Source organism: Hyla sarda, chromosome 1, assembly GCF_029499605.1.
Source record: "Hyla sarda isolate aHylSar1 chromosome 1, aHylSar1.hap1, whole genome shotgun sequence".
Taxonomy (NCBI): Eukaryota; Metazoa; Chordata; class Amphibia; order Anura; family Hylidae; genus Hyla; species Hyla sarda.
Window position 1 is genome coordinate 510,261,650 of NC_079189.1, and position 14,973 is coordinate 510,276,622.

Genomic DNA, 14,973 nt, shown 5'->3' on the forward strand with positions numbered 1-14,973 from the left:
CGTTATATCGCAGGAGGCGGCCAAGGATGTAAATATACGTCCTTGGTCGTTAAGGGGTTAAAGCTGGTCATAGGCGGGATCACCTCGGGAGGGGGACCTAGCCAAAGACAAATCAGGGCGGTGGGCAAAGTACTATTGGACGTACAGATTTGTCTGCTCCACCATTAAATTGACAAAGCTGTCACTAAAAAAATAGCAATAAATTGTAGTGTATCCGGCCGTGTCAATCCGGATTCCTAAGTCGCCAACAAACTCAGGAATCCGTGGATGATAACCCTCTGGGGGTGTCCAGATCGGTTCACCGGAAGGGAGCTCTGGTAAAATTATCTGGGGGGTCGGACTCCTATGAGCGGCATGGACGCTCGTACTAGTGCCAGCCACTGGGTCACTTTCTTGGGGGGTGCGTGGCCTCGCCTAGCAGCGTCTCCGCCGTCGTACAAGGGACTCATCATGCTAGATGACGATGGATGATGAGGAAGAACACAGGAAAGTAGGATCTTCCTTGTCCTCACTGGCAGGTAGGCAAATAAAGCATAAGGGGGGGGGGGGGGCTAGGCGGAGAAGTATGTAGTGTGTGTGCTTGGTGTAACTTTAGTATACAACGGTGTGTCATTCGAGCAGAGCTGCGAGAAGGGGACATTAACCCCTCCCCTGCCGACTGCTAGTACAATGGTAGAGCACTATTATGTGCTTAATCTTTTTTTGACATAAAGGTCTTAGGTCACATGACCAGGCAGCCATCTTTGTTTTATGGCAAATTTTATGCCAATTGTTCAGATTTTAAACATCGGCTTCTTTGTAACTGCTAAAGCTACTGATGTATAAAATATTGTTGATGGTTAGACATTAATGCAGACTTATGTATGTTTATTGCTAGTCTATTGATTACATAGTGTGTCCGCCATCTTGAATTTCAGAATATTTTTCAAACATCTTCTTCTCTTGAACCATTTTCTAGAACAAATCACATTTTGGCACCCATATCTAGGCCTACCTCCTGTACAATGTATGTCCAAATACTGACTCAGACATGGTTTTACGAGATCGATTGATCAAATTATTTGAAGAATATTGCGCAATCCAATATAGCTGCCAAACATAATTTTCTCTGAAAATTCTGATCGGAACAGCGAGAAAATTAAAATACATGTTAGTGGTCACTTTCTGTACAAGAATTGATGACATGTTCTGGCAGTCATATTGGATTGCGCAATTTTCTGCATATATAGTTTTCGCTCAAAATACTGGTCAGATCAACATGAAATTAAGAGCACATGATCACCTTCCATCATGTGCTGTATCCTAGCTCTGCAGCTTGGCCATCTGTATTGCTGCTTGCAGCTATATTTGTTTTTATTATTACAGAAGTGCTAGCTGCTATTTGGATAATGTGCAGTGTTGTATCTTCTACTTTGTATAATGATGTATGTCTTATAAATGTAACAATTAATTAATACTGTACATCTCTCCTGCTTCCCACCATATTTCTCTTAATCAGTCTTATAGAAAGATAAACAGATTTGTAAATTACTTCTAGTAAAAAATCTTAATCCTTCCAGTACTTATTAGCTGTTGAATACTACAGAGGAAATGGTTTTCTTTTTAGAACACAGAGCTCTCTGCTGACATTATGACCACAGTGCTCTCTGATGATATCTCTGTCCATTTTAAGAACTGTCCAGAGTAGGAGAAAATCCCCAAAGCAAACATATGCTGCTCTTGTCAGTTCCTAAAATGGACAGATATATCAGCAGAGAGCACTGTGGTCATGATGTCAACAGAGAGCACTGTGTTCCAAAAAGAAAACCATTTCCTCTATAGTATACAGACCCTAAAAAGTACTGGAAAGATTACGATTTTTTTAATAGAAGTCATTTACTAATCTGTTTAACTTTCTGGCACCAGTTGATTTAAAAAAAAAAAAGTTTTTTTTTTTTTTTTTTTTTTTTTTACAGGAGTACCCCTTTAAGTGTATATGTTTAGGGGTACTTTATGGTGCTTTTTTTGTGAATATGTAGATTAATAACATAATATTTACAGAATACATAATTGTATTTTGTATTATTCTGTGGCTAGTCTTTGTAGGTGTATATCTCTGAGTTATCTGGCCATATCTTTTTGTTATAGGATTGCACACTGGGGTTACCCTATTTATGTTGGTTGTCCAGTGGCTATGTAACTGTGTCCATGGTAGCCACACTATGGAGAAAGGACCATGGGGGAGATATATCAAAAGCTGTGTAGGGAAAGAGTGCTGCAGTTGCACCCTAGCAATCAATCACATTTTGTTTTTCACAGGCCTCTTTGAAAATGAAAGAAGCGATCCGATTGGTTGTCTTGGGCAACTGCACCACTCTCTCTACACAGGTTTTGATAGAATAGCCCCCAGCAGACCAACCAACTAGAAAATATGATTCTTATGTTCTACTGCCAAACTTTAACTTGCAAACAAACCAATGTGTTTACCAAATGATTTTCTATCTTCTTATTTATTTATTAATGTGGGATTTAAATGGGCACTGTCAGATACAAAAACTTTTGATATGTTGTAAAGCATGCAGAACCAATAGGTTTTACAATTGCTTTTATTAGAATATTTCCAGTATTTCATACTGAAAAAGCCAGTCAAACAACTGCCCCCCTGCCTGCTTAGACACATACTAGTCCTGCTGTGTCCATGCATAATCACCTATGTCATGGACACACTTCCTTGATTGACAACTGTGAGTGCAGGGCTCACAGCTGGAGGAAAAATCCTCCCACTGTCAGCTTGTGTCCCGCTACTGTCGGTGAGGACAAGCTGGGAGTTGTAGTTTTGCTAATGCTAGGGGAGATGTGAGCAGACAGAATACTGAGGGAGGGGGCGGAGACCTGCACAGTGAGGCCACGCCCCCTCCCTTTGAGAGGAATTCAGACTAGTGAGCTAAATTAAAAGGGTAATAAAAAATAAAGGTGTTAGATACATAAATATACATGCACATGGTCAGGATTAGGTACTGAGTGATATATATAAAAAAAATTGTTGGATCTGACGGGTACGCTTTAAGGAAATTGCAAGAAGTACTGCATAGCATGTGTAAAATGGCGTGCTTCCATTACTAACTCTAAAAGGTGGAAGGGAACAACTTATGGTCCATTGTTACCGGTGGGGGTAAAACCTTCCCCTGTAATGCCCTACTCTCACATTATTAATTCCCTTCTTAGCAACTGTTACTAGTCCTAAAAAGGGCGGCCCCACACAGGAACCTCTCCCTATTTTACCACCTACAAACACTGCCATTTCACAGGGTTTGTAGGTGGAAATAGAGTTTCCTGTGTGGGGCCGCCCTTTTTTAAAGGAAATTAATAGGGCGAGAGTAGGGCCTTACAGGGGAATTTTTTGCCCGCACCTGCTACAATGGACAGTACGTTGTTCCCTTCCACCTTTTCGAGAAAAGTGTTACACGTCTTAAAAAAGGGTGGCCCCACACGGGAAACTCTTCCTATTTCGACCTAAAAACCCTGGGAAATGGCAGTGTTTGCAGGTAGAAATAAGGAGAGGTTCCTGTGTGGGGCTGCCCTTTTTAGGGCGAGCAACACTTGCCAAGAACGGAATTAATAATGCTAGAATAGGGCCTTATAGGATAAGTTTTTACCCCCACCGGTTACAATGAACCATACGTAGGTGGTACATGTTTTTTTTTTTTTTTTTTTTTCTTTTGCATGGTGTTTTTTCCTTTTTGTTTGATTTCAAAAACTTTGTGGGTACATATTTTTTATCATAAGAATATTATTGAAAGTTTAAGTTTTATGTAATGCATATCCTCAATACTTATTTGTGCACACTAACACTTTTACAAAAGACAGATTTCTTCTGCCTACCTACCTCAGCTACTATTCCGATCCTGCCACCCACCTGATGCCACACATCTCATGCCAAGTTCTTCTTTTTTCACCCACTTTCATCACCGGGTACTGGTATTGCCACCCACCGCCCCACTATGTCACCGGGTCACTTTCAGGACTCCTGATGCTGCTGATGCCACCTCCAGGCTGTCTCATTCTGCCACCATATGTTCTCCTCATGCTGATGCCAGCTCCAGGCTGTCTCATACTGCCACTATATGGTCTCATGCTGATGCCAGCTCCAGGCTGTCTCATACTGCCACTATATGGTCTCCTCATGCTGCTGCCAACTCCAGGCTGTGTCATTCAGCCACTATATGTCTGCTCTTGCTGCCGCCACCTCCGCGCTGTGTCATTCGGGCACTATTTCGTCTCCTCATACTGATGCCACCTCCAGGGTCTGGCATTGTGCCACTCTGCGACAGTGATTCTAACAGCGACGCCTATAATCTGCATGTCATACTGAATAACAGTATTATTTCACTAACCCAGCACACACTCTATGCATGTTATAGCAAGGCAAAGTGTTCTACACCCCTATTGAGGCTCTCTATAGGCCAGAAATAGCCGCTTTTAATACAGATTTGCCGCAAACTAATTCAGACCAAACCAAATTTTTCCGAAAAATTCGGCGAATCGACCCAATCAAATTTCAAAAACGTGCTCATCTCTAGTCGTGACATGATGGCCACACCCCCTCATGACATCACGGCCCTCCTCAATGCAAGTCTATGGAAGGGGGCGTGGCTGATGTCACACCCCCTCCCATAGACTTGCATTGAGTGGGTGTGGTATGACGCCACAACCTCTGCCGTCCCGCTCCAAGCATTCGGAACAAAATGTCCTGAACTCTGGGGCAGCTGAGTACCCCTTTAATGTCAGGCATAGTAGAAAGCCCCTAAGTTTTAGTAGTTTAACCATCAATAGGTTTCTTATAGGTGCATATGTTCAAAAGGCCATGTAACAAGGTACTTTATTATGTAGCTTACATCTCTGTCAATAATACCCACTGTTATGTTGACCTGTTGTGTCTTTGTTGTTTCCTCAGTGTTGCACAAGCAGAGCAGAAGCACGACGAGACGCAGCTAAGGTGGCTTTAATAAACTCCCTCTACAATGAATTACCTAATAGAAGAATCACGCATGAATTCATCATGAAAAGTGTTCAAGAAGCTGTTGACTCAACAAGTGTAAGTCAAATGCCAGCTTCATCCTTATACCTTCAGCAGAAGCTTAATAGACAACACCTATAATGGCACAACTAAATTTGTCATGTACCTCTTTATACTGCATTAAAATATGTCTCTAGGTAAATCTAATGGAGAGAGTTTATCTACAGTCCTATACAAAATGCTAGTTAAAGCCCTTATACAAGGGATGATGACATGGTGAACAAACATTCCACAAACGTTCTTTCCTGATCATTGGCCGCTGTGAACATTCCAGCCATCTACTGACGAACAAGCAAATGCTTATTCATTGACTGGCCACATTTTTTATGTGGACATTAAATTGTTTGCCAGCAACACATTGTGTAAATACGGAATGTGCTGCTGACAAACAACATATGTCAATAAGAATATAAGCTTGAACAAACATTTGCAAGAACATTTATCTGTTTAAACCTTTCCTGATATTTAAATAAAAGTAACACATATTGTCAATTATGGACAATTAATGTGTTCATTTAAAAGGACCTTTTATAGCACAATATGATGATCTAAAAATGAACTCAGCTGTACTTCATCTACAATTCAAATTGACGTTTGTAAATATTTAGCATTCTATTTGGATGGTGAAATGTAGAAATAATTGTCATACATCATCACCATGTTACCTACAACTACCCACATTTTTTAGACTATAAATAAACATTAGAAAAGCAACCTGACAAAGTAGTCTCCCGCTCTTATCTCTCACAGTTCAGTGCTTAGTGTAACCCCTTTCTTGCTGCACTGCTTCTGTTTCTTTCACTTCTGCTCACATAGAACCTTAGTAGTGTACTGTGTGTGAATCATTCCCTGGCACAGTTGTTTAGTCCAGTACACTTTCACTTGGCATATTAGTAAGGAGTTGGTTTTGTGGATTGGCCAGCCAAGTAAGGAAAAAGAGGAACCTGTGTGTGTACTACTGTCAATCATCCTAGCCCTATTCCTAACCGCTGAAAAGGTGAGAATGAGGAATATCTGAGCAACATGAAGGGGAATCTCAAGGGCTCAATAACAGTATTGAAAGCACTAAAATCACATTGTCAGCAGCACTCCTAAGGATTAATCTAACAAAATGTTTCAGATAGATAGATACAGTCATAGTTGTAAATGTTGGCACCCCTGAAATTATTTTAGAAAATTAAGTATTTCTCACAGAAAAGGATTGCAGTAACACATGTTTTGCTATACACTTGTTTATTCCCTTTGTGTGTATTGGAACTAAACCAAAAAAGGGAGTAAAAAAAAACAAATCCGACATACTGTCACACAAAACAGCCCCGCTCTCTAGGGCGCGCCGGCTCTGAAATTTAAAGGGCCAGTGCACCATTAATTGGTGCCTGGCCCAATCAGTACCTGCACCTGCATTATGTATATATAAACCCACTTCCCCTTCCTGTCCTTGCCGGATCTTGTTGCCTTGTGCCCTGTGAAAGTGTTTAGTGTGTTCTCAAGGCTGGGTACCCAGACCTCCTGCTGTTTCCCCTGACTACGACTCTTGCTGCCTGCCCTGACCTTCTGCTACGTCCAACCTTGCTCTTGCCTTGTCCCTGTGTACCGTGCCTGTCTCAGCTGTCCACTATCGGATGGAACGACCTGGGGGTTACCTGCCGCTGCAAGTCCATCCCGCTTTGCGGCGGGCTCTGGTGAAAACCATTAATCCCTTAGACTCTGTTCCCCTGGTACGGCCCACGCCATCACCCCACTGACACAGAGGATCCACCACCAGTGTCCTCGCTGCCTACCGGTCGGGATCCTGACGTGTATGTGTGCGTGTGTGTGTGTGTCTATATATATATATATATATATATATATATATATATATATATATATATATATTATCTCTTTTGACAGATAAGCTTTACTCTTCCACAGGTATCCAAAAGTGACCTAAACAGAACTATAGTAGCACTCAACAGTTAAGGTAACTTTAAGCACTTAAAGCTCCATTGGTAATGCAGTGCATGATGACTTTAAGCCACTCTACTTTTGTCCCTTAAACTTGTGGATACAGTAAAGAGATTTTACTGCGGTCCATATAAAAACAAAAAAAAAAATTAAATCTAAATGTTTGTGGTTTCTAAAAACGTCTAATTTGGTCATCAGAGAACTGTGAAAAGTTCTTTCCAAGTCTTCCACTTGCTTAGACTAACAGCCTCCAGTAACCAACATCACTTTCCGCGCTTAGATATAGACCATTCTAGAAGTGGAGACATTTTTGTTTTAATCCCCAGAACAGGTCGTCCAGACTCTCTGCTTTCTCTCAGATGTTAATCATCAAAAAGTAACAGTACTCAGTGTCTCGTAAACAATGATGAAGTTATACAAACTGAAGACAGAACTGTGCCACTAAAGTATTCCTCTTCTTCTCCTAAACTTGTAAATCTTCCCGAGCCTCTCTCGGAGGACCTTGCGTAATATGGTTTGTGACCTCAAGTCTTCGTTTTATGTGCTTTTTTCTGTAGGAATATATCTAGATAATGATGTAAGATGTCACCCACAATGCAGGTGCGTGATATAGAGTAGATAGCATCTCTCTTTACAGTTAATATAAATAAACAGTTGTCCTAGGAAATTTATCAACGGAAGGATTGTAAAGATTTACATTTATTGCCTTCAGCTGTAGTGGAAATATAAAGACTGAAGTAAGAATTGTAGTGTACAGTCTGTCCAATTAGATCAGTGATTCCTAAGCTCTGACTCTTCAGATGTTGCAAAACTACAAATCTCATCATACACTGGCAGCTGGAATGATGGGAGTTGTAGTTTTACAACAGCTGTAGAGTCACAGGTTGGGGAACATTAAAGGGGCATGCCAGAGGAAAAAAAAACATTTTTCAAATATACTGGGGCCTGAAAGTTAAACAGATTTGTAAACTGCTACTATTTAAAAATCTTAATCCTTTCTGTACTTATCAGCTGCTGTATGCTCAAGAGGAAGTTGTGTAGCTCTTTCCAGTCTTACCACAGTGCTCTCTGCTGACACCTCCATCAAGCGCAGAAAAAAAATCCCCATAGCAAACTTCTTCCACTTTGGACAATTCCTGACATGGACAAAAGGTGGCAGCAAAGAACACTGTGGACAGACCGAAAAGGACAACTCTACTTCCTCTGGAGTATGCAGTAGCTGTTAAGTATTGCAAGGATTAGGATTATTAAATAGAAGTAGTTTACAAATCTGTTTAACTTTCTGGCACCAGTTGATTTGAAATTATGATTGATTTACTTTACTGTTCATTTACTATTATTGCCAGGTGAAAGCCATAGTCAGCCATATATTTCCTCTGCAGTGACCTCTACATGGACATTTAGCATCAGCAGTAAAAAAGAATGGACCTAGAGGCAGGGCTACCACCTGTATGATGTCCTTTGGGAATCCTAAAGACAACCCCTTAAAAGGGGTATTTCGGCAAAAAGTTGTTTCTATAAAGATGCCTTCTTAAAAACAAAAAAATGTTACAGCTCATGCTCCTCTGTTGCTTCCAGTCTCTGCCACACACTACTTCTTGGTGCCAGTGGTCAATATGTCAGAGGGCCACTCAGTCAATTATTGGGTGAGGTGAGCCATCACTGTAGCCAGTGATTGGCTGAGCGGCAATATCTCACACCAACCCCAACATGCTCCACTTGCGCCCAATGTTTCACATTGTCAATTAGTCAATCAATGACTGCAGCACTGTCCCGCATCAGCCAATGATTGGCTGGGAGGCACACAAAGACTGAAGTGCGGAGGAGATTGGGAGCAGGGATACCAGAGGCAGTGCGGGAGGAAAATACTAAATTATTATTTTTTTTTTGATTAAGCAGGCAGCCTAGGCATCTTTTCACCAGAGTACCCTTCTAAGCAAGTATTTAACAAATAGTAAACATTTTTCATTTATTATATTAAACTGGAAGATGAGGTAAGGCCCAATATTCTGTTATACTTAGAGGCAAATGCAGGTGAATAGAACACTGGGATCAGTGATTGGCCGCAACATCCTATTTTTAGTTTACAGGGATGTCATTGGGGCACTCCTGCAGGACAGTAAGAAGTAGCATTATGAACCATACATGGTTTTGGCTTAAAAACCTCACTGTGTAAGAGTACTCTAACAGCCTGGTTTAAAGAACTGTTTAAAGAAGATGTACAGTGGTAATAAACTTATCCCCTATCTTCAGGGGGGGGGGGGGGGTCTGATCGGGGGGGTCCGACCGCTGGGGCCCCAGGTGATCTTCCGTATGGGGCCCTGGCTCAGCTCCTGTGTGTGATTTTTTGCACACAGCACATCAGCTGTTCCAAAAACTCCCCCCTCTATTCATCTTGATCGGAGAGGGGGTGACACGGCGTTTGTGTGTCTCCACCTCTCCTATAGAAATGAGTAGAGCTTACCAGCTTAAGTGCAGGGTAGGAAAGCACTCTAACAGAGCAGAGCTGGGGCCGAGTCAGTCAGGCCCCGTACAGATCACAGGGGTTCCCAGCTGTTGGACACTCCGCAATCAGACACTTATCCCCTATCCTGCAGATAGGGGATACGTTTTCTACCACTGGACATCTTCTTTAAGTTGATTCATTAATAACAAGTGTTTTTTAAGGATAGTAGAAGGATTGCACTACACCAAAGATTGGGTGGATCACAAAAAGTGGTTTAAATGGGTTATCCAATAATTTATTTTCATTCTGACTTCCATTCCCCCACTCCCTGTCACGTATGGGCAGGGAAGGAGTGCTCATTATTCCTGCCCGCTCCCATGTCCCTACCTACTTACCTGCCCAAAACGACAGGTCCGTAACCACGAAGACAGTCCCTTCCTAGATACATGAGGGGCGTAAATTGTCAAAATAATAAACTACAATGACAGACATAGGTCCGGGGACAGTAGGATAAGACAGACAGACTAACAAAGTAAGACTACACACTCACATAAATGTCCAGAGTCAACTAACCACCTCTAAGCCAGGAGAAGTCAAAGTACCAAGTCGCTAATACCAGAGAGAAATCGAGATGAAAGGCAAAAGTCAAACATGTCGGATAAAACAGGAGTAACAGGTAATACACACTAGCTACTGGAGCAAAAAGACTCTTTCACAGGCTCTGAATGAGAGCAGACTGCTAGGTTAAATAGGCAACATCACAGGTGCACTACATCAAGCCGTCAGCTGACCAGCCAGACAGCTAGATGTAACCCGGCAACAAAAATAAACAAAGAACCTGTTGGAACATTTTAACCCTATAGGTTCTGACACTCCCCTATAGCATTGATATCGGTATTCCGTCCTTCGGCCCCGTCTGGGGCCCAAAACGTCACACCACGCTGAGCTTATCTCCAGCTGCAGCTATGTCCCACCTTGGCTAGTGATGCACTGAGCGCAATGTGATGTAATGGGCCCAGGCACCAGGAAAAAAAGGTTTCTGCCTACTAATATAGAATGTGGTAATTTTGTGGTAGTAAATCTATTGAGTAGTAAGAACTTGAGTCCACCACGATACAACTGAATTTAATAAGGTTATTCAGAGAAAATACTAGTATGTGTGCAGTAGGTGTATGGGTTCAGGTGGGCTATTGAATGTTTTAATGTCTGTAGTAGACTGCGGGAGTATGCAAATCATACATACACTAACATGAGATAGGAATCACCCTGTTCCAAATTATTATGCAAATGATATTTTTCTCATTTACCTAAATAATTGATGTAAATAACAGTAAACATAATTGTCATGTTATCAACTAGTAAGAGTACAATTCAAATTTTATTGAACAAACCTCCTAATGATAACAGTATTATTTTATACATAAAAAACTTACAATGCACTGTCACTGTTATTACGCACAGTAAGCTTCAAAACAATTTATAGGTTGTAAAGAACTGAAAATTGTCATTTGTTGTGCTTGCAGCATATTTACTGAAATCAAAAGCTATTTCACTCAAACTTTTAACAACATTTTAACTTTTTAAACATTTTAACAGGTCACGTTACATTTTAACATAGGACCCCTTATCTGATAGCAGCTTCACAAGTCTAGCATCCATTGAACTTGTGAGTTTTTGGACAGTTTCTGCTTGAATTTGTTTGCAAGATGTCAGAATAGCCTCCCAGAGCTGCTGTTCTCTCATCCTCATAGATCTTTTGCTTAAGGATGCTCCAAAGGTTCTCAATAGGATTGAGGTCAGGGGAGGATGGAGGCCACACCATAACTTTCTCTCCTTTTATCCCCATAGCAGCCATTAATACAGAGGTATTCTTTGCATCATTAGATGGTGAATTGTCATACATAAGGATGATTTTATTATGGCAAGCATAGTTCTTCCTTCTGTACCAGGGAAGAAAGTGTTCAGTCAGAAACTCAACATACTTTGCAGAGGTCATCTTCAAACCTTCAGGGACCCTGAAGGGGCCAACTAGCTCTCTTCCCATGATTCCGGCCCAAAACATGACTCCACCACAGCCTTGCTTACGTTGCAGCCTTGTTGGAACAGGGTGGCCATCCACCAACCATCCACTACTCCATCCATCTGGACCATCCAGGGTTGCACGGCACTCATCAGTAAACAGGACTGTTTTAAAAATGAGTCTTCATGTATTTTTCTGCCCAATGCAGCCATTTCTGCTTGTGAGCATTGGTTAGTGGTGGCCGAATAGAAGGTTTATGCACAGCTGCAAGACTCTGTAGGACTCTACACCTTGATTTCCGTGGGACTCCAGAGGCACCAGCAGCTTCAAATATCTGTTTGCTGCTATGTAATTGGATTTTAGTAGCTGCTTTCTTGATCCAGTGCATGGAACTGGCCAAAATCTTCCTCCAATGTGCCTCAATCTGCAAAAAAAACAGTCTGTGCTTTGATTCAGCGACAAATCTCTTAAGTTTTCATGAAATATCTAATGTTTTCATACCTTGTCTAAGGCATTGAACTATTTCACTCTTTTTGGCAGCAGAGAGATCTTTTTTTCATCCATATACAATAAATGAAATGCCACACAACCATTTTCATTGATCCTTAATAACTTTAGTAGCAATTTCTTGCATATGTACAAAGTTCCAAAAACATTTTGTGCAGGAAAGAATGCAAGAAAATCAAAACAATTCTCCCCCATATTGCTTAAAAATGGTGCTCTGCTTAATAATGTGGAACACCCACCTTTTGTAGTTTTTTCCTTAAATTGGGCTCATCTGGCATTCTAATTATCACAGGTGACAGAAATAGTTTTCAGTGATCAAAAGAGCCCTGAGACACAATGCCATCCATGAGGTAAACTGCAAAACAAAATATTTAATCTTTGTGACACTTAAATATAATTTGCATAATGGGGGGCGTGGCTTGGCGGTTGAGATGAGCGGTCGCATGGAGTAAGTGCTCCCGCTCAGGACCTGCAATTTCATTATCCTGGACTGAATCCTGGAGACTTTGACCCCACGAACCCGACTGAGGACCCGTAATATGCCTCCTCAACCGGATCAAGCTAAACAAAAAGACCGCACGGCGGTCGAGAAGCTCAGAGATTATGCCCGTGCTGAAAAACAAGATGGCGCTGGACAGGCCGGAGCGCGCTCTGCAGCAGTAGGGGTGAAGGGCCTGCCGCCTGATCTCCCAGACTCTCCTGAACCGTCTCTGCGGGAGGTTAGTGACACCCTTCTCATGGCCATACAGAACTGTAGGACATCTCTTACCGGCAAATTGGAGGAGGTACGGGTGGACGTAGGCCTCCTGCGTCAGGACATGCAGACTCTCCGTGAGCGGGTCACGGAAACGGAGTCCCGTATCTCAACACTGGAGGATTCTGTGCAGCCCTTGCCCTCCTCCCTCCGGGAGGTGCAGGAGCAATTGGAGGGCGCTCGGCAGAAAAATTATGATTTGGAGAACCGGTTGCGCCGGAATAACATCAGGGTGATTGGCCTTCCTGAGCGGGCGGAGGGCCAGAACCCCGGGGCCTTTGTTGAAACCTGGATTAAGGAACTCTTCCTGGACGCTCAGTTTTCAGCGGCCTATGCTGTGGAGAGGGCACATAGAGTTCCTGCTAGGCCGCCGGTTCCTGGGGCACCCCCGCGCCCGCTGTTGGCGCGCTTTCTCAACTGTAATGACAGAGACATGATTCTCCGTTCTGCTAGACGACTCCCTGAGATCAAGGTGCACAATGCTAAGGTATCCATTTTCCCTGATTTCTCATCTGACCTGCAGCGCAAGAGGGCCTCCTTCACATCGGTGAAGGCTCGGCTGAGGGAGCGTGGTGTGCCCTATTCTATGGCTTACCTTGCACGCCTCCGGGTGGTGGACGGAGATCGAGCCATCTTTTTCTCCTCCCCGGTCGAGGCGGACGACTGGCTGCGCGGGCGGCGCTGATCCGGGACCTCCCGTTATGGACTTGTGACCTGCTATCTTGCACTCGGACTGGGATGGCTCTGAGGGCCCTTTTCTTCTATTTCTTCTCCCTCTTCATGAATGGCTGCAGCTCAGGACCTCTAGGCCACGGAACAGGTACTGTGCCCCTTTCCCATACCTGGATGCCCCCTTCCCAACTGGTCCCCTGGACTTCCACCTTTTCCCCCAGGCCCTGATGATATATTCCACCCCCCCCCCCTCCTGATCCATGGGACTGGTCTTTGTGGCGGACCTATGTCACTATCTGACCGCCTGATTGTACCGTGGACTATGCTCTGGACACCATGTCGGACGCTCTGGTGCGCCTTTGCTAGGTTCCAGCTCCCTGACACTCTGGCGGATTCGCTCAGGGGCATGCAGTGAATTTGTCCTGGACTACCTCTATAACCCATACTGTGGATAATATCAAGATGTCGGTGCCGAAATGTTTTTGTTTTTTATTTTTCTGTGTCTTATCTCCCTGGACTCTCCACCCTACGCAATATACACGTCCCCTCTGATAGCTGCTGGCCGGGATGTACCCTGGTATATTTGCTCACACCTACACCGTCCCCCCCTCCTTCCTTCCCCCCCCCCCCTCCTCCCCTCCCCCTTTTTTTTCCCCCTCCTCCCTTTCCCCCCCCCCTCCTCCCTACCTTTTCCCCCCCCCTCCTCCCTCCCTTTCCCCCCCCCCCCTCCTCCCTCCCTTTTCCCCCCCCCTCCTCCCTCCCTTTTCCCCCCCCCCCTCCTCCCTCCCTTTTCCCCACACCTCCCTTCCTTTTATTGGGCTCTCCTACCCCTTTCCCAATCCATGTCCGCCTTTCCCTTCCTTTTCTCTTCCTTTCCTTCCCTCCCCCCTCTCCCCCCGCACATGTGCAATTTGAATTGTGTATATTCTTGTGCCCTTCCCCGAGCGGGATTTGATGCTACTTCCTCTTTTATTCGTCTGCTTTCTCCCAATGGCCTGTGGCTCCTCTTCCCCTTTCCCCCCTTTTTTTTTCTGCCTTCCCAGCTGCCCTTGCCCTTCCTCCCTTAGCCATTCTTCATTCTAAATCTCTCCCTCGTCTCTCTTGTCTTTATCTCTGATGCTTGGACTTGTTCCTTTCTCTAGGGGCTCCCTCCTAGTCTGACTTACATTCTCTTCTGTCCCTACCTCTGGGTTACTATCTATGCATATATTGTATAGGTCAATTTCTCTATTTTTGTATATGTAAGCAGGTTCTCCCCACTAGTTGGAGCTGTTGCTCTTCTGATGCCTGGTTGGCTTCCAGTATACATTGTTCTATGTTCTCTTTGGTTAACTGGTTATATAATTGTTAGGGGGATGTTGCTTTGTATATGTACTCTACCTCAGATGCTATCTGGTGAATGTGTTCGGCCATTGATTGCTTATCTGTCATGTGTCAGCAGACCCGTGCGTCCTTGTCTTATCTTGTCTGGTGTGTGGCTGTTGTATGTGTATGCCCGTGCAATGCTCTACTATGGCGAGTCTTAGAGTGATGTCATGGAACGTTAGGGGTGTGCGTACACCGCGCAAGCGTGC

The 14,973-nt window shown here is 43.6% G+C and overlaps 1 protein-coding gene across 4 annotated transcripts in view; it reads left to right on the forward strand.

Moving 5' to 3' along the window:
• The window catches only part of LIX1 (limb and CNS expressed 1), a 206,902-nt gene that overhangs the window by 101,791 nt on the left and 90,138 nt on the right, over nucleotides 1-14,973 (forward strand). For 3 of the 4 annotated variants that reach the window (XR_008847495.1, XM_056537558.1, XM_056537559.1), the window contains exon 3: nucleotides 4,934-5,074. The exons of the other annotated variant lie outside the window; for it this stretch is intronic. Coding sequence is in view for 2 of the 3 variants with exons in the window: in XM_056537558.1 (XP_056393533.1) it covers nucleotides 4,934-5,074 (141 nt within the window). In the remaining variant the exon portion in view is untranslated. The remainder of the gene's footprint in view (nucleotides 1-4,933; nucleotides 5,075-14,973) is intronic. 4 annotated transcript variants of the gene reach the window in all.